At 40.7% G+C, this 27,390-nt stretch overlaps 1 protein-coding gene across 3 annotated transcripts in view; it reads right to left on the bottom strand.

The window, feature by feature from the left end:
* RORA (RAR related orphan receptor A) overlaps positions 1–27,390 on the bottom strand; it is a 687,966-nt gene that overhangs the window by 84,835 nt on the left and 575,741 nt on the right. The window contains exon 1 of one of the 3 annotated variants that reach the window (XM_070235633.1): positions 9,050–9,143. The exons of 1 other annotated variant lie outside the window; for it this stretch is intronic. In XM_070235633.1, the coding sequence (XP_070091734.1) occupies positions 9,050–9,104 (55 nt within the window). In that variant the 5' untranslated portion in view covers positions 9,105–9,143. Of the gene's footprint in view, positions 1–7,345; positions 7,564–9,049; positions 9,144–27,390 lie in introns of those variants that run through there. One more of the 3 variants, XM_023628051.2, reaches the window with a different exon arrangement.

Genomic DNA, 27,390 nt, shown 5'->3' with positions numbered 1-27,390 from the left:
ATGCAAAATTCACATAAACCTGCGACCTCACTCCTCTGTGTAGCATCAGCGACAAATGATAGTTAAGAAAACAGAAAGATCAATACGTATTTCTTTGGTTGCCATGCAGAAACCATACTGTTTTATGACTGTTTCACACTTGATATACGAGCAAAATCTGAACCCATGATTCACTTGTATTATCTATTTATCGTAAAAATTACACAAACGAATGCTTATCTCTATTCTGTGCAGTGTTTTAAAGCATAAACTATATAATGCTCTAAAAACCAAGGTAACATATACTCTATTTCTTTGGCAAATTGTATACTTAAATGAACCAGATGATTTAGCCATAAGTGTTCAGAAATCAAGGGGTTAACAGTTTTGCATCCATGTTTAAAATTGTTTTATTGCCAAAAAGAGCTACAATAGTTTCCTTCTTTCTAAATGTTTGTCTTTTTTCTTTTAATGCTTTAGATTTAAAAAGGGAAAATGCTGGATTTCTCTGATCAAAATGACTGATGATCTCTTTTTAAAAAATATTTGAAGGTAGGGGAATAGAATTGAGGTTGAAACTCTAAAATAAAAATACAAGGATTACCATAAAGGTCATAATAATCATTTACTCACAAACCAACTCTCGCTTAAAATTTTAAATTTAATATGGGGCCAAACAGAACTTTATGAATCAGCTTTAATCTATGTTGTTTTTTTAAAATTCCCTTACCTCCTTCCAAGCAAACTTTTAAAATTCATTATCTCCCTCACAGTTGCGTTTCTAATTACCATGTAAAACAATGAATTACACTCTTGAATCTGATGTAGAATGCCCCATAGCAAGTGAGAAAATAATTTCAACCTTTGACCTTCTCCATTAGCCTGATGGGAAATTCATTGGCACCATTATGGCTTTTAGCTTTCCATGAGTCAATTACCACTAGAGGGCAGCCTTATCTCAGATCTGACACTACTTTGGAGAAAAACGCCTTATAAACGCTTATAATGTTCCTTTAATTATTTTTGCAATATCTTTGACTTTCCTGGATATTTAATAATCAACTGCAGTTCATCTAAAAGTATTCCTAAATAGGTCAAAAGTCCCCTTTCACAAATTACAGTGATATCAGAAAGGCTGGTTATGAGATGACCTAAAAGATTAACTTATGTATCTCAAAAAATTTAGAAGCACAATTTTTAAATCTTTACTCCCTATGACATGGTGGCTTAAGTGATGAATCCATCATACCACAACTAGTACTTGGGTTCTACTTTTGGTGCAAAAATTTCAAAAGGTTCTAGACAAACTGAAGCGTGTTTGAGGAAGACACTGACCAAGACTGTGGGAAGGCTGACCATGAACAAAAGGAGTGGAAGACAACAAAGATGAAGTGTTAGAGAGATGTGTGTGTCTTTCATACTTAGTCTTCAAATAACTGACAATCTTTCATATGAAAGATGGATGAAATGTGTTCTACACAGCCCCAAAAGAAAGGGTCAGCCTCAACGGATTGAAAGTACAAAGGAGAGATTCATGCTTGATATAAGAATAATTTTCTAACTCAAGATGAAATAAGCTACCTCTATCAATAGTGAGTTCCCCATCATAGGAGGTGTCCAACCATCACCAGACAACCATTTGGCAGGAATGTTGTCGAGAGAAACCAAATGCCAAAGACACGTATCTGAATGACTTTTAAGGTTTCTTCTCTCCTCGAGACTCTATGAAATAATGCTTATTTGCTTTCAGATGAACACACCTCGATCCAGTCGTCAGAGGTAAACACTCATCAAGGGAGAAATGAGCTTCTGCAGATCTATCTACTTGGAAACTTTCACTCCTCATGTGATTTTCTAAAAGACAACAGAGTTCTCAAAAGGATGTCCGCAATCACGCCCCTTAGCTGTCATAGAATCAACCAGGACAGCACTCACAAGGATTCATGAGCTTTCTAAACATAAAGGCATATTAAAATTAGAAGATGCATTTGCGAATGATCCCTTTGCCTAAAGACAAGTGGAACATACAGATAAATCTCTAACTCAATTCTCTCACAATGGGGATAGGTTACTCAGGTTAGCTGCACTTCATCGTATTCTGTATTCTTCAGGAAAGTAACGCTTCCATTTCATCCAGATCCTCTTATAACAAGCGGACTTAATGAAAATCATGGATGAAGAGAGCTAATGATAAGCAAATACGAATAACTCCATTTGTACCAAATTGATTTTATTAAATAGTAATTTAAAGATATTAGGCTCAGCAAAGCATTACATAATTGAATCTATTTTTTTCCCTTATAAATGCCAGAGTTATAATTTCCACTAACTAGAGACAAAGTTATATCCAGGACATTTTCACAGCTTCCTCCAGGGGAGGTAGCATGAAGATAGTAGAAATTAGGGCTCTAGACCGCGCTTCACCGTGTGTCAGCTAGAAGAGCTTGGCCACAGCACATAACCTCTGTGAGCCTCATTTTCTTCCACTAAATATCATGTCAGTATCAACGACTTTCTGGGGAGGATTAAATGAGATAAGAATGTTTGTGATTCATAAAGCACAAAATAAATATAGATTAACATGAGTCCTCTATGTACGAAATGCCTAGTAAATTTCAGAGGCAATGAAATCAAAAGCAAAAACTCAAATCACTGGCAAACCTAAGGAATATCAAACCTAATTTTTATACTCTAGGGAGCAAAGATTTTAAAGTTATCACATCATCTCCTTATAATATGATGAAGGCTGACAAACATCACTTAAAAAAGAAAATCCAGAAACAACTGGATTTCTTACATTTTGCCCATTGGCGAATATAAGCTATTAACTCTCTATTTAGACCTCTTATCTCTGGACATAGCAGTCTGACAATTTACAGAAAAACCAGGTTCCATCATGTCACACACAATACTGACAGATACAAAAGGCTCTGATTACGAATCTCTAAGTCCATGACTCAAAGGCTGGGGTCGAAGGGAGGTATCCTCAGCAGAGGAGCTGGAGGGGGAGAAAGAACTTGTAAATCATTCCTGAAAGGGTCAATATGTGGCTTTTGAGATAACATCAAATGTCAGTTCACACTTGTGTTGTCACTGGTGGATCGCTCCAAATTATTATTTTTTTAAGCAGAGAAACATAAACACGGTGTAGCTATTGATTCTGAGCATCTAAATATGGTTTTTAAAATTACTAAATATGAAATATATAGGTTAAGGCAGCTTTGATTTCTTATTAATAAGAACTGCGAATATTTAGAATGCAAGCAGAAAAGATTTCTAAGACAAAGTATTCCTAGAAGATTCCCTCCATACAAGGGGTTTTATTGATCACTAAAATAATTCAAGAGAATTCTAAAAAAACTGAACTCCAACTCTACCTCTGCAGATCTGTCGATCAATCAATCAATCAATCCATCCATCCAGTAACTTTTTCTCCCAGTAAATGGTCATTTGTAAATATTATTTTCTTAGGCTCCCCGGAGCAAATTACAAAGTGGCTGGGTGCAATTGCAGGTTCTTTGCAATTATCTCCTTGCTGATCTCATCCATTTTATCATGATTCACTTGGCTGGGAGGGAAAGGTGGGGGAAAAAGGAGTCTAGAGAGAACTATTAATATATTTACTGATATATCTAGTAGATATAAAGAACTATTAATATATTTACCCATATATCTAGTAGATATACATCTAGTAGATATTAAAAAACCCTAAGATTTAAGTATCTATATATCTATATATATTTATATAGATATTTAAAGGACTATTTCTATTTAGAAATGGTATTATTTTACAACTGGGCAGCATTAAAGAAATTGTATGGTACTCAATTCAAATTGAGGGCAAAGTGGTTTACTTGAGTATGATACGGCTTTGCATTTCAAGTGATGTGACTGAAATATATAAAATCAAGAGGTTGATCATGAAAATGGTGCTTTTCAAATATTCTCTACTTCACAGAGGGTCCGAGCCCCCCATCCTCCTCCCACGGACACATGGATTCAGAGATCCCCTTTGTCTTGAAAAGAATTGACCCTTCCTTGCCCAATAAGCACTCTGCTCAGCGGAGCAGCCATTTGGGTTTTCTCTTGTCAAGGTCCAGCCATCACCCTCTCCCTCTCCTACCTGTCAAAGGTCACAAAAATGGGACAAAAATCCCAGCTAAGGGATACAACTGACACGGGGCTTAAAATAAGACCAGGTGTAAAATTCAAATTTCATTTGGTTAAAAGAAAGGCCAAATTCTTCAAAACTATAAATCACATTCAGTAGATTTGGAAATACTACTAATGACCAGCATATACAGTATTTTCAAAGTGGTAAGGTGTCTTGTGTTTTTGCACATGAATTGTGCTGGGGGAAGAATCTATTATGGGCCAGAATTTCCTTTAAGCTCCCTTCACTCTCATAACTGCATTTACATGAACAGAGGCTGAGCACTCATATGAAGCAAAGGGATGTATAATCGAGTGAAACTGACGAAGCGCTTGCATTTCCTTTCAGGACTCGGTGGCCGCCTGACATTTGGCCAACGCACTTTTATGATGAGCAGAACAAGCGCTCCCCTAATTATAAATGTTATCGCTGGCTCTCTCCGTTTGCCCAAGAAGCAATCCAAATGGTATTGGAATTTTGTTGTTAATTAAACAAAAACAAAACTGAAGGATGAGACTAAAGTTGCTCAAATGAAGATTTATTACTTCTAAGGATGAAACCACTTTAAGCCTAAACTTATTTGACAACTAACGCAGAGAAGGATTTTCTTCTTTCGTGAGTTCAAAAGGCCTGATTTACTGATGTAAAAAACATCAGTAAATCAGCCAACAAAGAGAATGTTTCTCTTTTATGGTGGCTTGTTCTCTCCTCCCCCGTCCATATGCATACACGTACCAAAAAGCTATATCGTAAAGAGTGTTTCTGTTTTGCATGAAAAATCTAATTATACAAACTCTCTTACATATGGAACCAATTTAACTATTAAAACTGAGAGGCAGTAGGAAGTATTTAATATGATTTGGGGCCAGTTTTTTCCGCTTAAATCTGATATGGAAACATTTACGGCATTCCTAATTTCCCCACAAACTATTTTTCTCCAGTTTAAATTTGCACCAAAGCAAGACAATCCCATTAAAACACAGGATATTATGATATTGGGAATGAAATATTCTAATTGTCTTGATGCATTCTATTTCTCTCTCTGTCTCTCAGGCGTACAGAAAAACTGCATTACCAGTACTTGTGAGCTACTTTTCTCAAAACACAATACTATGAATCTATTATCTACTGACAGCCAGAGGTCACTCCAAGACAAATGTGTGGGCTACAGCTTTGGGGGGACGCGGTGGTGGTATGATTCTCATGATTATATTAAGAAGGGATAGTATGGAACTTCACTTTGTACTGGAACTACAAAAGCAAAAGCGTGCGTACTTGGAAACATCAAAATTACATTAAAGTAGTAAAATATACTTTCCTTATTAATTGTTTGGTGGTCACCGTTCATTAGGGGAAATAGTCTCAGCTTCTCATCCGTCCCGTCATCAACGCAAATTATATTAAATAAAAATGGATAAAAACCAGCACTGGCACCTCCCAAACAGCAAAATCTATATCATAATTTAAAGAAAAAAATGGAAGAAAATGTCTCAACTACAAAGGCTGTTTGAGTCGTTTTAAGGATTAATGAAATACAGGAAATAAAAGTTTTTTTGAGGGGGAGGGGAGGAGCGTAGATTTCTTTTACATAAGAAGTCGGTAAGAAAATCTTAACATTTTTTTCTTTCCAAAATGATTTTAAGTGCTTAAGAACGCGGATGACAAGGTTTCCTCTCCTTTAACTTTAACAGTGGCATATTCTAAAAATAATTAAATCCCATTTCCCGCAAGCCACAGGGGAAAAGATGGAAATTTGCTGTGGGTACGTCGTATACAAAGATTTTCATCTCAAGCAGCTCATCTTAGCGTCCAGTACGTTTCGGCTGGTTAATAATTAATCAAAGAGATGCCACCCAATCTCTAGTGAAGAAAGGCAAAGCTCGGTGATCCGAAAGTACACCCAGCGCAGACACCGAATTGGTGTCCTTCATCCTGGATTGCAAAAAAACCTCAACCTAGCAAACGTTTAACGAGCGCCCGGCGCCCGCACGGATAGGCAGATGCCGCAGGACAGTCTCGGTCTGCAAAAGTGCTGCGCATTAGGGGAGCCCCGTCCGCCGCAAACAGATGGGGCTCTAAATCCCCACTCCCAGAGGCCGGGTCTGCGAAGCCGCTCGGCAGATTATCTACGGAGGAACCTGCTGGCGCACAAGCGGGCAGCGGGCTGAGTTTCTCCGGGGCTGTTTGCTGGTCTCGGTTTCTCCGGGCCGCAGAGGCGACTTCCTGCACACCTCCAAACTTTGGCTTTCCCTTTAGAAACTTCCCTGACTTGCCATGGTTTCTTTCCTCCTCACCTAGGAGGACCCGGAGCCAGTCCTCTCTTCAGCCAGTCCCCCCTGCGATCTAGCCACCAGCCTGGCTAAGGAATTCTGATCAGGGTGTAAGGCCGGGCGGGAGGCTTGGCCGCGACTAACCCGCGCCCGTCGGCCCTCCCCGCCATCTAACCTCCACCGCTGCCCGCAAATCCTGTGGGCAGACAAGTTGCCTCCGCACATCCATCCACAACCCAAAGTATCAAGTGGGGGTACGCTGCGGCTGCGGGCAGCTGCCCAGGGAGTCTTGGCACGCTCGAGAAACCCTTCTTGCTCCGCCGGGGCGCTCTCGGAAGGGGCCGCGGCGGGACGCAGCGCGGACCGGCCCCACTTTCCCGGCCAGCAGCCGCTCGGGCGCTCCGGGCTGCCGGGCCGCCAAGGGGGAGGGCGCAAGGCCTGGGGCACTGACCAGTCCCCAGGGATGACATCGCGTCCGCGCGCACGCACGGCCCGGCCCGGCCCGACCGCAGCGCCTTCCCTACGTAGGCCGGAGCTGTCCGGTGTGCGGGCCCTGAGGACCGGCCGCGGGCGCCCCCGGCTTCCTCCGAACTCCCCAGAACCCCCCCCCTCCCTTCTACAAGCGCAGAGACTCCTGGCAAACTTTCTTCCGGGAGCCTCGCTGGGTGCCAGGCGGACCTGGGAGACTGACAGGAGCCGGAGGGGGCGGAAGAGGGGGATCCAGCCCGTGCGCCTATGCCCCCAATAGGAGGCAGGCAGATCCCGCGGCCGGGCTCAGGTGGCGCCGCTGCGGTGGCCCAGAAGGCCCTGGCGGGGCTCCCGCGCCCAGCCCGGGGCAGTACGTGCGCTCGGGCAGGCGCGCCCACCCCTCCCCCTGTGCGCCCGCCTCCCCGCCCCCCGGAGCAGCCAGCCCACCCGGCCCCGGCGGGGCGCCCGGGCTCACCTTTCATCGCTGCGATCACAAAATACATCATTTAAGCCGCGGTGCGGAGAGCGCAGGGAGAGCGGATGGTCCGACCCCGGAGCCCCCTCTGCCGCCGCCGCGCCGCCGTCGCCCGAGCCACAGCAGCAGCTGCCGCAGCTGCCCGCCCGCCGAGAGCCATCCCGAGCCATAAGAGGCTCCATGTGACCGGCTGACATCACGGCCGCCGCTCTGTTTACACCGCGCCCCTCCGCTTCCTCCCCGGGCGGGAGGCGGGAGGCGGGAGGCAGGCGCGCCCAGCACCGCGCCCCGCCCCGCCCCCGCGGGCAGGTGAGCGGCGGCGGCTCCGCGGCGCCCCTCGGCCCCGCGCTGCCCTCTCGCGCCCCCGGCCCGCGCCCGGCCCCCAGCCTTTTCCAGCACCTGTGGCCGCCGGGGCGCCGTCTGCCCGCAGCGCCCCGCGGAACGCGCGTCTACTTTCTCTGCCACCCCCGGGGGCAAGAGGGGAGCAACCCGATGCCACTTTTTCGCACCCTTCCAGGAGCCCCCAGGAGTGATAAATGTGCCAACTCGTTGGCGGAAAAGAGGGGTTTGGTTTGGGGGGCTGTAGTCACCCTCGTTTCCCATTTCCCAGAGCGCCCCAGCTCTATTCGGATGGGAGAGCCCTCCTCAGGGCCATGGACATTGCAGCCATCCGGACCGTTCCGGGGAATGGAGTAAGCGCCTCCCAAATCTTTCCCGAGAGACTCGGCCTGGGCAGGGGGAACTCGGCCCATGCAGACGTGGGGAACCCTCATCATGCCAACACCTAAGGTCCTGGGTTACACCTTCCCTTCCCCCAGGACCACAGATACCTAGAAGAAGAAGAAAACTGTAGGTGAATCCCCTAAATGAACTCCAATCGCCAGCCGATGTGAGGCATTAAATTCCCAGGCTCTTCCATATCCAGCATTCTCTACAGAGAACCCATCTACAAGTGGAAAAGGCCCTGGTTTTCACCCCCTAAAAACGAGACGTTGTGGTACTTTGGACAGGAAATAAAAGACCTCTGAGGGTCAACTTTGTGAATTTTAACTCGAAATGAAGACTTAATTCCCTCCAAACTTTGAAGCTTAATTCTGTCCACTGGCCTCCTGGAAACTGAAATCATGATATTATTATCAGATGAATCTCTCTACTTTGAATTTCAAATGCTACATACCCAGAGTCTGCATTATTTAAAATTTCGGCAGGCATGTCTATAGTATTGAGCATAACAGAAAAATTCTCAAAAGCCAACTTTTCGTACCTACTACTGTTCCTTCGTGCCATTTCAATTATGCTTTCTTTTCTGATGGTCTATGTTTCCATTTACAACTTAAAATATTAGTTAGTTATTAGTTGTTGCATTCGTGGTGATTAAACAAGGAGAGTCCCAGCATTTTTTTCCCCATATAACTGAGTTGTTCTTGCCCCTGACTTGGGCCATAATTTAAAACACACGCAGACAAGCAGCACTTTGAAACCTAGGATTCATATGCTCCCCACCACCCTCCAAGACAAAATTTATACAGTGCTCACATTTAGAGGGTCAAAATAATTAATCGTACCTTAAATCAAGCCGTAGCTTTATAAACGTATGATTTCAACTATAGTCATCCAAGCACAGTTTTTTTCCTTTAGAATTTTTTCCAAATAAAACCACAAAAATAAGAAAAGAAATTATGAAAGTGTGAAGCCAAGACCTACCCATGTTGACTCTTCTGTCCAGCCATAGTGAAGTGGACAAGAGTTTCAGATGCATCAACCATATCCACTGAGATGTCAATTATGAAATTAAATCACATCACGTTCCCATGATGCAACTGCATCTCCCAATGAGGCAACGCCCCTCGATTACACTGACACCGTCATTCATATTCGGTTCCTGATTTCCCTCGTCCTAACAACTCGAACAAGGAAGGGTAATGCCAAGCTGTCCTGTAGGTAGGTCCGAGGTTCAATTTTCTTTCCTTCATACTATTAAAGGATGGGAAAACATCAGAGACTGCTTGCTTATAGGTATGTTCTTCCGCACTCGTTGCAAATGAACCCAGATATCCAATTCTGAAAATTCACAATGTTATTTTGAAACAGTATCCTGCCTTCGAAAACACACCTTTGAAAATGACCAAATCCATTAGCTCTAGCCTGCCTGTCAGACGTCGGACTCCAAGGCAAATAGTCTTACATTACTAGTAATCGGTATTTATTTCCAGACCATTTCAAATGAAATCGGTAATCGTGAAAGACAGGTAACGTGACAGGTGCTCCTGCAATTACAAGTAGTAGAATCATCTAGCCTATAGATATGTCCCCAACAGAAATATAATCTCATAATACTTGTTTGAAATATTTACACATTTATTCAACAAAGACATTTCCAGGATAATGCAATACTGACCTTGCCCTTTAGAAATGTGTTTCATTCTCATGCTACAACTAATGAGCAATGGAGTTTCAGATATTAAGTCTTAGCCTTTCTGTGTAGCTAGATGCTATTTGTAATACATGCCTGTATTAACTGTCTTCAGCTTTTAACCCAGGGTATATTATTGTTCTTTATATTAACACAAAGCTCCTGTAAAATTTTGAAAGTAAAAACGAGAGGCTTTAAAAAAAACACTCTTGAAATACAAATTTTCTAAGGAATTATAAATCCTCAACCAAATAAATCAGCCATGAATGAAAGGATCCATCTCTCCCTTCAGTACTACCAAATGGGAACCATAAATGATGCATGTTTCAGTGCAAACTTTTACCAAGTGTATATTAAAGTGTAGGAATAATTATTTGGATTATATTCAACAAATGCTTATGGAGGACCTACTATGGGAGAAAACAGTGTTAACTAATATACTCTTTCCATTTTTAAAATTTTTACCAAGTGTTCTGAAAAAAAAAAGAAAAAGAATATTGCTTGCATGAAGATAATTAAACAAGATGGGAATTCTTTACCATGAAAGGGATTATGTTATACATTACTTCCTGACTCAAATGTTTCTGTTGGCCAATCCCAGAAAAAGAAGGCATACCGCATACTTGTAAATACATGCATTTCAACTCAGAGTGCTCTAGACACGATCACTGTGTTCTGGTGTTCACATTTGACCTGTCACTTAGCAAGGAAGTGGGGAGACACTTCTGGTGCCAGGTTGTTCCAAAATGCCTATAAGAAAAGCCTGCTGTATTTCTGCAGGGGTATGGACTGTAGTATAATCAGTAAACGGGTGCCAATCTCCCCATTTTCAGAGATTAAATTAAAAAATGATACTTGGTTTTATGAGAGCATATTTGGTTTGCCACCAAACAGGATTTGATCTCATGCCATACCACCCTGAATCGCACCATAGTTCTATTGCGGAGAATGGCAAACCAATGGATCAACAAATTATCTGGAGTTGGCAAGTGGCTGCTAGTACAAAGATGATTTCAAAGTTTGCTGATGCACATGACAGAGAGCATTTTGGCTTGGCAGTTCTGTCTCACCTGGGCCCTGATTCTCTCTCTCCAGTGTATGGCAGCTTGCTAATTCAATTAATTTCTTTCTAGCTGAACAAGGAAGGGATCAGTGAAAGGTTAATGTGGTCCTAGGCAGCTTGATTCAACTGAATCCTTAGCCACCACTGCACTGCGATCTGTAGGAGTTGGGCCATTCTGGCCAACATAGAGCCAGGGGACTAGGTCTCCTACAGACCAGACAGGGTCAACCCAGATAATTCTAAGCAAGACTACTGGGGAAGCTACCTAGAAGGCACAAACTTACCTATAACAGATCACAGCCTTGCTTAGTCTTGAGTCTAGAAGGAGCCAGTGTCTCATAAAGGGACATTTATAGATGGAATAATACTGGTGAGACCTGGAAACCAAAGGTGACAGAGGGCCCCTCTATTATGAGTGTTAAAGGGGAGGAGATGAGCAGATTAATATAGCTTATCTCTCTTAGTTATGATTTTAAAACAAATATAGATATAGATTTAAATGTACATGTATGTTTGCATGTACACAGTCCATGAAAATGATGAAATAAACTGTATTTTGATGGTGAGAGACATCTTTAATTTTATACACACACATACCCACATAGATGTTTCACATTATCAACCACTTTTCCTGAATACCTATTATGTGCCTGGCACTGGACTGGGGAATCAAGCAAGAACAAGACAGCAGCCCTGATCTTGAGAAACTCACTAATCAGCTGACTTTGGTTCCGAGAGCTCTCCAGAGAAGTCAGTTCCCTGAGTCAGTTTGAACATTCCTAAGGGAAGGCAGCGTCTCCATTGAAAAGATGTTTGCACAGCACTTTGCCTCTTACAGTTGATAGATGGCTGCAAATCATTAGTGTGGCTGAGTCTAATGGGATGTTGGAGGTGAAAGATTTGACTGGATTGAGACAATGGTGAAGGGATTCTGGGATTTCTGGAACCACATGCCTCATACATCTATTAGGAAATTCAAGAACTGGCAGATGTTTTGTAACCCTCACAATGAGGGAAAGGGTGAAGTTCACAGGCACACAGACCTGAGCAACCTCCACAGAATAGGTAGGTAGCTGGTGCCTCACTACACACACACACCTGCCAAGGCAGCAAGGAAGGAGATGAGCATCAGAGGGAACTCCATCCCCTGTGTTCCCGTGGGGATCCTCACCCAACTCCTATGGCTGGCAGGGGAACAGGCCATTCAGGAAATGATGATTTTCTAGTTAAAGGAATATAAGAAATAGAAGCAAACTCAGAACCTAGAGCCCTGGGTTCCAGTTTCTTACTAGCCACTAGCTTTTTATGTCACCCTGGGCAAGTCATTTCAGCTCTCCGGACATCAGGTCTCCTACCTGTAGAAGGAAGGAACAGGAAGAGATCTCAAAGAGCTTCTGCAACTCAAACATCCCGCGACTACTTTCAGGATCCTGTCCCATCCACTTCTCAGCACACATTCATCCCTTTCTCTCCGCTGCACCATGTCCACTTACTTCTCCAAGGAGCCTTCTTTGTTTCCCGGAACTCCACGGTGTGGTAGAATGAGCTCTGGGATTAGACAGAGCTGGGCTCAAAACCAGCCTTCATCCTGCTCACTAGCTGAGTGATCCTGACCAAACCTTTGCTTTCTCATATGTGAAATAAGGATAGTAGGGCCTTGCAGGTCCACTGGGAGGATTAAATTAAACAATTTAAAGAAAAGACAGAGTGTTTATCTCTTAGTAGCATTTATAACTGGAAATATCATCACCATCCCCAACAACCCCTTCATTGTTATACACACAGAGCCTGTGCCTGGCATAAGTTATTGACCTCAATAAAGATATGTCGAAATGACTACCCGTATGCACTTTTGCTAAGCTTTCTACAATACTGAAATGATGTATGTGTGTGTGTACAAAACAGGCATTTATTAAGTACCTGGTAAGTATTGGGCATACAAAGATGAATAAAAATTAAATTACCTCATGACCTAAGAGGCCTCATGGTCTCTTTTTTTGTGTCTTATTTCCTATAAGAGTGCAAGCTACCATCCAATGAACCATGATAAACATCTACGCATTACACTGTGCTAGCACATGGAGAGGGAAAGCAAAGGATTGAGACATCAGACCTTCCCTCAAGGAGGTTGCAATCCAGTGGGAAATGAACGCAATGCTTACAATGTAAGGCAGAATGTGTGACACACTCCAAGTGTTTCAGATATAAGATGCAATGTAAGCCAAGAGTAAGAGACGATACTTTGTGCAGGATTAAACTTTACGAGAAGAAGGACTTCGTGGTGGAGGTACCACTTGAACTAGATCTTGAAGGACAAACAGAATCACAGTGGACAGAAAAAGGAATAAAGGGCATCTTAGAAGGAGGGCAGAACGCAGGTAAAAGTACAGAGACAGAAAATGCATTTCTTACTTAAGGAGCAGCTAGTAGTGAAGGTTTATAGTAACACAAGGTACATATAGACAAGGAGGGGAGAGAGCTCAAAACGTAGGTTGTAGCTACTGTATTTCTTCTGCTTTCCCTCAAAGTGCCTAGCGCAGAGCTTTGCAAACTATTCACCTTCAGAGAATGAGTTTTGAAAAAATAATTGAGGGCAGAAGAAGGGAATTGGGCTTTAAAAAATAAATCTCTTTGCAGCTTGCCTATTTCATAGTCTTATTGTAAGGATTAATAGTTGGTTTGATAGTCATAAAGTTAAATTACACTTAATAAAACACATAGAGCAAAAGAGTTCCACATCACAGCACACCGAGGAAGAATAAAACTGGAGATGGGTGTTATTTCATCAGAGTGAAAAGCTAAACAGAGCATTTTAGGATGAACAAGATAAATTGAATGTTATTTGATTTTGTATCTCATCCATTTCAGTTCTGAAAATTATTTGAGACAGTTCTATTAATATAAATGCTTTGTATATAGGCCATATTTTATTTTTTAAGAACTATCTTAAATATATATTTTCAAATAATGGAGAAAAGATAAGCAGTTACAGATGGTTTTCCCTATTTTTGTCATGCATGATCAAGGACTGCAGAGTACCGTGGGCTTCATTGGGAAATCTGAGTCTCGCAGCTAGGAGCGTTCCAGGAGCAAATGCTGGCATTATTTTGCTTTCACAGAGAAAATATGTTTCTGTTCAGTCAAGCAAAGTAATCAATTATTCTGCATTATGAAATACTCATTTTATAACTATTGACATTTCAGACAGTTGTGCCATATGTCAATAGTGGTTTTGATGCTCATATTTAAGCTCCAGCTCATAGGATGGGATTCACTGGGCTGACAGTGTCTGATCAGAAGTCTATTTTCTGCTCTCAGAAGTGCACCTATCACTTATGTCCAGTTCTGCACTGGGGAAGTATGCTGTGAGTACACTTGTGTGTGTCTTTCTGTTTTAATAAAAAATGCTAAATTCTTCCCAATATGTTAGATTCACATTTAAAAAAATAACCAATACTCTTCTCTTGAATTAAAAATTATTCCTACATTTTGTAAGATGGAGGAAGATTAAACTAGGCGTTCCATTCAGAGACTCCAAAGTTCACATTAGATTTTGGGTATCCAGTTAAACCTTGTGTCCCTAAGGATAATTATCCAAAATCCGGATGGCATTCCAATAATTTTACGACAGTGCTGCTATTGCTGCTTTTACCTCTATTGGTTAACAATTCCTTGGGACTTTCTCTGTGGCAGGCACTTATTTATGCTCTTTTTAACATTTAATTCACCCAAAACTCTCTTTTTTACAAATGAGGAAGTGGAGGCATGGAGAAATTATGGAACTCGTCCCAGAACACAAGGCTAGTAGGTGGTGGAAGCATAAGAACAACCCGTGTAAACGATTTTAGGGTGTGCACTCAACTGCTACACTAGAACTCTCAAAAATTGTATTAATTTTTCCTACTCAGTATTTTGAAAATGGCAAGCTGACTTCTTCAGGAATCAAAAATTACCATTCTAATAAATGTTAAGCACGTGTGCAAGAAATTCTTTTCTCACTAGCTCCTGTAATTGAGCAGGGTTAGCGTGTGTCATTATGAATTATTGCATAATTTCGTAAATTATTTAATTACTTACTAATGAAGAAACATACTGTACATGGTTGTAATTATCTTGTTTGAAAACAATGTTGTCATTTGTACATTTAAGGAACACTTGCTACACATTAAATTAACTCAGGGGGAATTCTTTCCTACTTTGGCAATAATTAAACAACTCTAAATATTGGTAATGGAAGGTTAGATAGGACTACAAGGAAAGGAAAAATTACAAAAGCTAAGGCTACATTTCTAAAAGACTCCAGACAAAATAACAGACCTGTTAAAAAAACATAAAAAATCATAATTTCGTAGTTCATGCTATTCTATAGAAAAAGCACAAGATAGAGATATTTACTTTTCCGAATCATATCGCTGCTGCTCTTTTCATAAACAGTTTTTACAACATGTCATGTAATGTAGCATTTCCTTCAACTATTTTAATCGTTCAACAAAAGACTTTGATAGTATAATAACTCTAAGCAGAGCCACTTAATTTTCAATGCGCTTTGAATAGACGGTTGTCTACATTTATTAAGCGACTATAGTCACCCAAGGCCTTCTTATTTATACAAAAACGTAGTACATATACAGCCTTGAGATGTTTTGACAACACATCTTAAGTAAAATATAGATAAAGTAATTTTTAAAATGTCATGATACAAGTGAGAAAGAGTGACTTGTTTATGTAAGCAACGGTACATATTACTGAGAAACTGTTGATACGCATTATTGAATTTGTTGTGAAGGCTTAAGTACAATGATAGTATCAGAAAACCCAACTTGCCCATTAGTCCAAAGGCTAGGTACATATTGTATGGTGAAACTGACTTTCATAAACTAGAATGTAATGGTGATTTGATTTACAACATCTTTGCTCCTTGAAATATAACAAAGGTAATGTGGCCAAGCCATTACAGACAAGGAAGAATAAAAAATGGAAACAGCAGAATTGGTAGACACTCAAAGAGGTCATGTGGGAGGGCTTCCTGCTTCCAAGGACACAAGCAGCTAAACTGTCTGACAGTTGCCTATCATTAAAAATCATGTATATATAAGCAAGATATGTGATATTATCGTATTTTTTCTGTTGTCTCGTTGTCTCTAATATCCGAAAGTCAAAATGTCATTTAACTGGGTAATTCAAATCAGACAAAGTTCTGTCCTCTTAAATAATGCGTATATTAGAATTACGGTATCATTTGTAGATTTTGCCACTTGTCAAAAAACCAGTAAGAAACTGTTTCCTGTAAATCGGTAAGAACTACGTTAAATTTAAGCATTACAAAATAAGAGAAAAGAAAGCATGTTTTATATGTTTATAGCATTCACCGCTCAATTCATAGTGCAACATAAATTACTACATAGTGTTTATTTTATACTAACAGCATTTTATCAACCAAAATGATAGTAAAATACAAGAGTACTCTCTGTTTTAATGGTACTTTTTTTTGAGGAAGATTAGCCCTAAGCTAACATTTGCTGCCAATCCTCCTCTTTTTGCTGAAGAAGATTGGCCCTGAGCTAACATCCGTGCTCATCTTCCTCTACTTTATACATGGGATGCCTACCACAGCATGGCTTGCCAAGCCGTGCCATGTCCGCACCTGGGATCCGAACCGGTGAAACCCGGGCCGCCGAAGCAGAATGTGCACACTTAACGGCTGCGCCACCGGGCCGGCCCCTAATGGTACTTTCTGATGTTACTCTGGCAAACTAGAAGAATTGTATTTTGATTCATCCTTTAGGTCTCAGATTTTTTCACTTCTTATTAAAATATTTACATGTAATAAATTATATTTTATATTTGTATCAAAAACATAGTAAAATATGCAGTAAATATATAGTAAAACTCACTTTTAGTGTACAGTTCTCTGAGTTTTGACAAAGGTATTTAATTGCATAGCCACCAACACAATCAAGATGTGGGACACTTCCACCTCCCTCTCCTGCCAAATTCCTCTGTGCCCCGCTGTAGCCAACCTACTCCCTTTCCCAAACCCTGGAAACCACAGATCTGTTTTCTATCCCTATCGTTTTGCCTTTAAAGAATATCATTTAGGGGCCGGCCCAGTGGCCGAGTGGTTAAGTTCGCGCTCTGCTTTGGTAGCCCAGGGTTTCACTGGTTTGGATCCTGGGCGTGGACCTGGCGCTGTTCATCAGCCCATGCTGAGGCGGCGTCCCATGTGCCACAACTGGAAGGACCTACAACTGAAAAAATATACAACTACATACTAGGGGGCTTTGGGGAGAAGAAGCAAAAATTTTTTTAAAAATTTAAAAAAAGAATATCATTTAAATGAAATAATATGTTATGTAGCCTTTTGACTTGTTTCTTCCACACAGTATAATGCATTTCACATACATCCCATGTTGTTGAGCATGTCAATAATTTGTTACTTTCTATTGTTGAGTAATGTTCCATTCCACAGTTTATTCATTCCCTAATTGAAGGACATTTAGGTCGTTTCCATTTTTTAGCACTCACAAATAAAGCTGCTATGACAGGTTTTTGTGTGAACCCATGTTTTTATTTTTCTTGGGTAAATATCTAGGCATGGGATTGCTAGATTATATGGAATGTAGAAGTTTAACTATAAGAAATGCCAAATGGTTTTTCAGAGTAGCTGTGCCATTTTGCATTCTTACTAGCCATGTATCAGAGTTCCAGTTGCTCCATATCTTCACCAGCACCTGGTGTTGTCAGATATTTATCTACTGTCAATTCTTGTTATTTGAGGTAGTTAAGTTCTATAAAGTCACTGAGATCACTGAATTAGAGAATACTGAACCATTGCCCCTAAGGGAAATTATAGGGTTAGGCTCCTGTGAGTCTGTGCTCAGAACATTTTTGTCAACCCATCAATACATAACCTTGTCTTTTGTGTGTTTCTGTTTAAAGACACCCTAATTGATATATACTGTTGATTCACTCACGTGGAACTTGCAGCCAGCAGAACTGAACAAAGCTTATCTAACATGTATTTTCTCTGTAAAGCACATCACAGCCTTCTTGTACTTAGGGCCACTAGCCAGCACTTCAGCACTATGCTTGGTGGCCATTTTAAACAGCAAGATCACCAACAAAAAGCACAAAGATTAGAAAAATTTGGCACTAAATAGACTGTGTTAAGGACACTCATTTACAGAAAGCAGAGAGCATCGTCTCATCAGATTTCAGTTAGCAATGCGTGTCAGGACACTCTATGGTTGCACAAGTCTGAGAATGGCAGCCAGCATTGATTTTGAGGTTATACATAAATTTTAGTGAGTAACTTTGCAAATACAGAATTTGCCGATAATGAGAATCAATTCTCTCTCTCTCTAGCTATCAATCATTTTTGCCATCCTAGAGTCTCAGTTTAAATGTCACTGCCTTCAGAGGTCTTGGTCAAACTGCTGGCCTACATCAGATGAGCTTTGGGCTCCCATTGGCATCCTGCTCTTCCCTTTCTGTAAGCCATTTTTTGTAATCATTTGTTCCCTTTTCGGTCTTCTTCACTGGACTTTAGACTCTAAGAGGCAAGGAAGACGTCTGTCTTGTTGACCTTCAAATCTCTTGTAGCACTAAGGCTTAGCACAGTGCCTGGCGTATACCAGATGTTGGATAAATATTTATTGAATAAACGAATACGTCTTTGAAAACAGCATGTATGGTGAAAACGCTCAAATTGGAGTTGGAAAATCCGGTTTCCCATCCCAGTTCTAATACCTAGTGGCTGTGTGACTGGTGACAAGTGACATATTCCTTGAGTCTCAGTTTCCTCACCTGTAAAAATGGAAAAATAATATCTATCTTTCAAGATTTTTAAAAATCTCAAAAGTCAGACAATAAACATGGAAACCATTAGTATCTAGCCCACTGCTGACAGTCAACAGTCATTGGACTGGAATGGTTTATGAACCACAACTAGACGTCTCTAACTAATGTAAATATACTGATGAACAGTATAGACAGTGAGTTTATTTAGCCACGCAGATGCTACCAACTCTTCATGTATTTGCTTTTATGTCCTCAAGGAACTCAGATAGTTACGAAAATGTTTCACTATAGAAGCAGATGGTTTTGTCACGCCACCAACCTAGCCACACTCTTCAGGATCAAAGGTTATATACGCTATATGCTATGAACATGTCTTCATAAGAATTGATGATTTATTTATCTACTCCATCTCAAAAATATTTTCTGAATGTTTAAAAGTGATTCTTCAATAACATAATTAGAGGTCATACTCTCTGGAAAGATTTCTTTTCTCTTTCAAACACTCCCGAAGAAACAGAGAATTAAATTTAATTAATAAGCACATCATGATTCTACCTGAAGTGTTTTCTTACTAAGATCTATGATATCTCTTAAGACTTCAAATAAAAATCAATAATTTCTATAAAATTATCACAATCCTCCCATGCGTAACTAAGGCTAACAAAATAATCTAAAGGCTAAAACACAGCAGAAAAAAAGCTGCATAAACAATGCGATGGTTACATCACTCAGAATTTAAACACATGATTGCCTTACAAAATTACAATGATCAGATATGATTAAGTGACACTATTTAAGATTATTGGTCACTAGTATATGGAAAACAGGATGATTCACTGAGAAAGCAAGCTAAGGGGAGGGAGGGAGAGACATAAACTTTGTGTATTTGATTACAAAGCAGAAGAGATAAGGTACAACCTCAGAATCAATAATCATTATTTTCTATGAAACTTTCATTGTTTCCTAAATTATATTCATATTCACTTTTCTTGAGATGACATTTTTTAAACACATAAATTCTTATAAGGAACCTAACAACGGGTCTAAATTAAACCTAGGGTTTAAAACATCATTTGCCGACAGGCAGCCTCCTAGTGTTTTCCACAGAGGCCCATCACTCCGGATTATTTCCAGGCTATTTTAAATGGTCTTGGACAGGGCTACTGAATGACTTGTCAGGGAACAGGAAAACATTATGACACCACTTCTCCAGATTTCTTCCCAGAACATGAAATAGTTGGGATCGTTCTAATAGAATCAAGGTTAGTTTAAGAATAAGTTAAGCTTCATTTTAAAGCTTTCAGCTTTAACTGGGGGAATGCTTTTAACATATGGCAGCTGGGCTCTGACTCACAGCAACCTTCAAATTCTGGCCAAAATGTCTGTTTCCTGAGATTGTGTCTGATATGCTTGTGCATCCCTGGTGGGGCCCAGCAGGCATTCAATAAATGCTATTGTTGGAACGAATGAATGAATTAAAGGGTTTCTAATTACAAGCTACAAATTCTTCCATCAACAAAATAACCCCATAGGAAAGCTGCAATGTACTTGGAATTCACATCTATGAGGAGTTCTATTTTCAGCTCCTTTACAATTTTTTTTATCATTTATGCTCAACTTGGTCTTTCTTGATTTTTTTTTAAACCAAGGTGTGAAAAGCACAGAAGCATTTTCCAGAACATGAAAGACAAGTATAGTTCTTAGAAAGTTTTATTTGTATGTAGCTTGCGCATGATAATTATTTTAAAATCTTAGTTAATCATCAGATATTTTCTGGGAACAGACTGTGGGTAAATCACTGTGTGCAATATTTGAAAAAGGAAGTTAAAAAAGTCCTACCCTTGCTTATGCACCAAAAATTGTCATTACGACTAGTAGAAGGTATGCAGGTTCCAGCACATCCAAACGGAAGGCAAACCGTTACCTAAATAATACTAAATTAGAACTGCTATCAAAAAATATAAATAATTGCTATAATACTTTTCATAATGAGAAATCTCTCATTTGAAAGCCTTATGAAATAGGACATGGAAGAAAAGAAAACAGAAAAGAAGGAAGGGAGGAAGGAAGGAAGAAAGGAAGGAAAGGAGAAAGAAAGATCCACGAAGATACCACTAAAATTCCAAGAACTAAAGTTCGTGTCTGTGCTTTAAAAAAAAACATCCCTCTGGCATTCACTCAGAGATTATTTACTCTTACGTAAGACGCAATTCTGACAACCTTGATACCTGATTTTCCAGTATACAGAATATATAAAAAAGCACAGCAGAAAGGAGTAGAGAGTTCTGCTCATAAGAGCAAGGAAAAACAATAAATATTGAAGGAAAAGAGAAAAAAAGGATATAAGTTAGACATAAGAACTCAAAAACTGTGGTGGCGTGGGGCCACATAGTGTAGGGGCAAACCACAGCCACACTGGCAGAGACGCTGAGGCCATCCTGCATTACACCATACTGTGTACACCATAAGAGTTAATGTTTATAATGACTTTGAAACATTAAGAATAGATTAACCTATGGACCCGAAGAAAATAGGGACTGACTTAATAACAATATACAGGCATCCTCCACCCCCAAATAAAGTAAAGTAGTTAAGGCCCTTGTAGAGATAAACTGCAGAAAATTAATTTTATTTGGGATATCCCTTTTTCTAACAATGTCTGTGAATGCAGCGTTTGTACACATACCTCAAATAAGAACCCTAACGACTTAAGACCTTACAATCAGGGTCATAGTTATTCCAGTTTCAGTCAGCAATACTCTGATGTCTGCTGGAAAAACAAAGAGCTTTCCATAGTAGGATAACAGTTTTATACACTGGTATTTCAGTCAATTCTCATACTGGCCAAATATCCATAAAATAAAAACTGTTCAAATACCCCCTTCTCTTTTTAAATCCACACTGTTTTTGTAAATGTTTGCTTGAATTATGAGTGTTCAGGGCTGAGGTTTAAATATATATCATTATATTAAGATATTCACTATTCATATAATGGCAATTGCTATTTATATAATAATGTTTAACCCGCCAGAATTCTGGAGAAAGAAAGGTTAGCAGCGAAAGCAAGTTTGATTGGGCGAAACAAAAAGAAAGAAAAACATAGGCACAACTTGGCGTTGTTTTCATTCAGTGCAGGTGAAAGGATAGGTTTTTAAAAGTACGTTTTATGCAAGCACGCACGATACCAACCCGTTCTGCATGGCGGCAACAATTTTTTTTCAAAACTGCTAGCCTGTTTCCAGGGCAGCTGCAAAACATCCGTGAACACTAGTTAATTTATCAGAGTCATGGAAACTGCAGCCTCTACACCTGCCAGGCTAGATCCACACTGTGCAGTCTCTACCATGCAGGAGCCCAAGATCCGGAGATGAATTCTCCCCGCTCCAGGCTAGACAAGAGGAAGCCACTGCTGTCAATGTCCTGGGCCATACTTTTGCATTTTTCTTGCTTTCACTCTACTTATTGTCTGGGCTCCAGAAAAAGGCTTTTTGTATGAAAATCATCACGGCCACTTCCAAATTGCATTACATTTATTATTATTATGTTGTTGTTGTTAACGAGAATGCAGTTTAAAGGCTACCCCTCGACACTTACAAACGCCCTGGGAGACAACAGGCAGGGATATTATTCTCACTCGCAGACGGGGTAAAATGAAGTTCAAAGAGGTTTTCCAGCTTAGCCGGGTCACATTGCCAATGGCAGAGCCGAGACTTCAACCGGGGTTTCTGACCCTCAGTCTAGTGCTCCATAAATGTCGCCGCATGCTAGATATTGAAAACTGACTTCCTGTTCTTTAAGAATTTATATTCTGAGGAACTCAGATTGGTAAGTGTAAGGAAAGTTGTCCACAGGAGGATTTTTGAAAGTGAAACATGAGGCTGTCTCATATTCTTTCCAGAAGATTTTTGTCACTAATTATATCTTCCTTTCGGTTGATACATTTTTATATTATCTATTCATCCCTGCCACAGAGATAATTTACATGGCTCTTCAACAATATGCCACCAAGAAATCTCCAATTAATAGTTAATTAATTGGACCTCATGACAATCTACAGATAACTAGCTCATATGTTGCAGAGCATAAAACAAACCTGGTCCTACGATGGTTGTTTCATAGTTTCTAGTTCTTTCAGTGTGATAGGGACACACAGAGGGTTTGAGAGGGACCTCTGTGCCCATCATGACATTGGCATGACAAGTTAAGAATATATTTTGAAGTCATGTCTGTTCTTTCTTTATGGCTCTCTTTTTCATTAATTTATTTAAACTTTTCTTGGACCCTTGTACCTTTAATATTTTATCCATTCAGGTAGGAGTGGGAAGGTCCAGGCAGGCTGTATCACATGTTCACAAATAGCATAAGGGAGTGGTTCCTGTGATTAATTCTAAAACTAACCTCCTTCCACATTCAAGAAATACTCATTTGGCATCTCTGTCCCACAGGACTTTGCTGTTACCACCCTTTGCTGGGTATGAAATATTGAATTAGTTTAGAAAAGACTGTATTAGCTTTAAAAAATTCTATTATTTGGTGCTAGGGCTTTTGAAATAAAACACGTGAAATATTTAATGGGGCAAAATATTTATGGCAACATTTATGGCAAGGATTTCAGGTGGGTTAAACGACTTATCTAAAGTCTCAGCTGGAGAAGCTGATAGAACGAGGAATAAAATCCTAAAGCTCTCATTCCTATTCTATATTCTGACCATTTAGTCACATTCTGGGAAGAGACAATAAATATATATCTGTGGAAAGTCCATGAGATGGAAATGAGGTAGCCTACCTTTCATCATTTGCAACGATTGGAGACAAAGCCATTTATAAAAATATCTGCCATAACAGAAACCACTGCATCTCAACTAAAAATGAGAAGACACAGAAGAGGTTGATAAAAACGAAATCAGGATACACTATCCTTATCCTATCACCAAAGTGGTTGCCCATAAAGGGGCCTCCATAGTTGTGTGATGAAAGGCACAAATCAGGGACTACCCACTGGGCAGCCAGGCCAGAGAAGTGAAGGAATGGCCTTTTCTTCAGAGGGCTGAATGGCTGGACTCTCGAATGAATAGATAACACCATTGCAGACCAGACAGTGGAGATGAAAGTGGAAGCCCACGAAAACAGAAGAACGGAGGAAAACCATCAAAGGGGTGGAAAATAACAAAAGTCCAGGGACTGATGTGATCAGCACCCAAATGCTAAAACTGCAGCTCGAGAGAGCTGTTTGAAGCTGCTAAAGGGATTTAATACAATCTGGAATGAACAGAATTTGCCATCAAATAGAACAGAAGAGCCACCAAGAGACCTTAAGGAAGGACAACCTAATGGAATGTGAGCCCTGCAAAGAGCTCATTTGGCAATGTCCTTTTGAACATCTCAATCTTTTTAAAGTGCTGTTTAAAACACACACACACACGGGTCCGGAGTCTGGGGAATTTTGATGGGAGCTGCTCATCAAAACTCTTAAATAATGCAAGGCAATGGCAATCCATCCGATCTTCCACTCTGAGGACCCGGAGCAAAGAACAGACGCAGGTTTTATCAAAGCAGCCTCTAATCTTTCTAGCACATCTGCAATGTCCATCTCACCAGGGGCGACCTTCGGAGTGAACTTTGGGAGAGATGTGCTCTTTGGTTTTGTCTGGGTTGCAGTTTAATTCAGCGGGAAGCGGGCCGTGGCTGGGAACCACAGCACAAAGAATCACCGTAAGGAGGTGAAAAATGAGGGACTGATCGACAATAAGGGAGATGAAATAAATGACTGGTAGTTTTTTTTATGAGACCAGCAGAATGAAAAAAAATATGATGGCTTATCACTTTTAAGGCTCATCTCCCATAGCTGCCACTAAGTAGGCGATGACAGAAACAGCGCAATTGAGCAACAGCACCCAGATCAGAGAAAAAGAGAGAGTGAAAGAGAAAATTAAAGGATCAGAGAGGCCCTTTAAGACTGTCTCCAATCCAGGGCAATCATCCGAATAAAAACTTTCAATTCCACTCAAGTACAATGCAGATAAACTGCATTGTGGAGATAAAATATACAGACTTTTAAAAATTATTCTGTTCTCATGCAGATAATTGTCTATAACACCTCCAGACTGAGAGTGTTTTGGTTCATGTAAGGTACAAAATCATCGGATGATCAAAAGGGATGTATGTATTTGTAGTAAAGCTAAGCAGTCACGTCATCTAAAGTTTATGGGCCAGTGGTCTTCCCTGTCCTAATGTTTAATCTAATTTTGGACAAAAGGGAGGGAGGAGGTATTCCTTGGCAGGGATGAGTCAAAGGGAGTTTGCATATGGAGGGAAATCAAATTTCTCTTCCCACTTGATTATCTTCACTTTATCAGGCTGGGTACTATTACATAGGCAGTGGGAACGGAAAATTCTTTCCTCTTGAATGGGTTCAATGTTTCAGATCTCAAAAGATCTCCAAGAGAGTCTCCAGAACAGGGGAGGCCAAAGCCTTGTTCTGATTGCTTCTGTCTCTCACCTTGGGCTGTTCATTCCATACTCCACCAGGTGTCCAGCACTGAATCTGCGGGAGCACAGGGCACAGATGGAAGGAAAAAGGGGTTCAACTGACCAGAGTGTTAACCCTCCTCAACGTCTTCAATGTTTGGATTCCGATCAATATGAAAACATGGGGTCTTTTTTTCATCATTCCATTCCACATTTTACTTTTTTTGTCCTGATAGAAAACAAAATCACCATCAATCTCCATCTCACACGATCTTAAATTTGGTGAAAATAAAGAAGGATGGAGTCTTCTTTGCATGAAGGGTCTAGGGTGGTCAGAGCTCCTAGTAGCTGCTCAGTAAATGCCAGCCAACAGGCAGGGCTCCTTGCCTCCGACAGCTGGCCAGAGACGCAAACTGCTTTGGGAAACCTGATGAAGAGACCCGCCTTTCTGGCAGAGCCATCCTCACTCTTTCATCACTGTACTCAAAGATATTACTGATGTTGGTCCTCTGGTTTTGCTGCTTTTTTCCTCTGACTGGACTAACTGAGTCTACTCTGCTCACTAGCTGCCACTTCAGAATCCTGTCACGCAGCGGAAGGCCAAAGGACATTTTCCCCTAAGTCCTTTTAACTTCCTGGCATTCCGTTTTTCAACCCCACATTAAAGGTGCTGATGTTTCATCCTAGTCCTACCAGCCAATGGGTGGCCTCAAGTTAGACTAGGCAGGGCTTCTATCGGCTCTTTCCCTGTTGGGCACAGGGAGAAGGAACCCAGAAAAATGTTTCCTCAAGCTCATTTTGTAATTTTCCTTTGGATGCTATCACTGAAGTTCTGAGATCATTTATTAAGAAACAGACGCATTCAAAGCTAACACACAACAGATGTCAACCTAGGGCCACTGTTGCCCAGCAAGACCTGTTTCTTGCAAGTTCTCAAAAACATTTTTTTTTTCTCTTTGCTTGCCTTTTTTTCCCCTCTGCTCTCGCCCAATGCCCAATCATCTTATAATCCATTGAAGCTGGTAGACCGATTCTGTTTCTTTTCCAAGACAAGACCTGCCAACTGGAAAAACAAAAATGAACCTCCCCTGATTTTGGCATGTTTCTCCAAGCCTCAACTAACCCCGGGCAGAACCGGTGGATGTGCGCCCAGTTGAAGCCTGAGGTTAGAGCCATAATTTTTACCTGCTTTAGTGAACAATTTCCTGGTATGTTCTTGAATTCTCATCCTTGGTAGACTGGGCCCGGGCATTAGCAAACCCAGTAGGATAGTGGTCTCTGCAGCTGTGCAGAGCAAGCCATCTGTCCTGAGGAGCTGAGACCTGAGATGCCTCTGCTCCCATAAGAACCTCTCTCTGTCTCTCTGATTTACCCTGTTCCCGGTGGTAAAGTATTTTCTGCAAACATGAAATTAGTTTATATTTTAAGGGCTTTGGAATGACTAATTTCGACTAAGTTAAACAGGGCAGAGTAGCGACTCCCAAGTGACTGGATCTGTGATTTTTGGGAAGAGTTTAACGGACATATTTCATTTTCGTTCAGGGTGACCTCACCGATCCGTGTGCAAAACTCTCTTTCTTTATTTTTGTTCCTTAAAACAAAGTAACCGCGATTTTCTAGGCATTTCCTAGGGAAGAAAACTCCAATTGCATTTTAGTTATCTTTAAGGCCACTGTTCAGGAATTATTTTTTTTTGGAGAAAACCTTCTATTTTAAAATTAAAAGTGTAGGTGAAGGTGACTATAGCTTTCCAAAGTCAGTAAAACAAATGCGTTGCATAAGCCATTTCAATTCAATTAAGAGAAACAGGTCAGATGCTAAAATATTAGTAAAATCAATTATGAGTAATAGGTCTCCTGTTAACATGTATCGCTACAACCTCGTCGGCCATTTCTGAATAAATTTACATTTGTTTCATGTTCCCTGCATGCCTCTAATACATGTGTGTGTCACTGACCAGAAAACCTTCTCCATTTCCTTTTCTTTGTTCTGTTTGCTCTGGTATGTCTTGGAAATGACACATGGACTAACCCTCATCTAGTGAAGGTTTTTCTAAGAGGAGAGAAAGTCAGGCGGCAAGTTGAAGAGAGCTTTAGAGTCGGGCGGATCCAGTTTTGAATCTTGTCCTGTCATTTGTCAGCTGGGCAGGGAGCTTCATCCTTCTGAGCCTAGCCTCTGTTTCCATTTCCTCATCTGTAAATGAGAGTAATAGTGCCCTACCCACAGGGTTGTTGTGCTATTTATTTATTTGTTTATTAAGATTGGCCCTGAGCTAACAGCTGTTGCCAATCTTTTTTTTCC

This window comes from Equus caballus, chromosome 1 (assembly GCF_041296265.1).
Source record: "Equus caballus isolate H_3958 breed thoroughbred chromosome 1, TB-T2T, whole genome shotgun sequence".
Lineage (NCBI taxonomy): Eukaryota > Metazoa > Chordata > Mammalia > Perissodactyla > Equidae > Equus > Equus caballus.
Note: the sequence above shows the minus strand (reverse complement) of the source record. Positions and strands in the feature narration are given on the sequence as shown.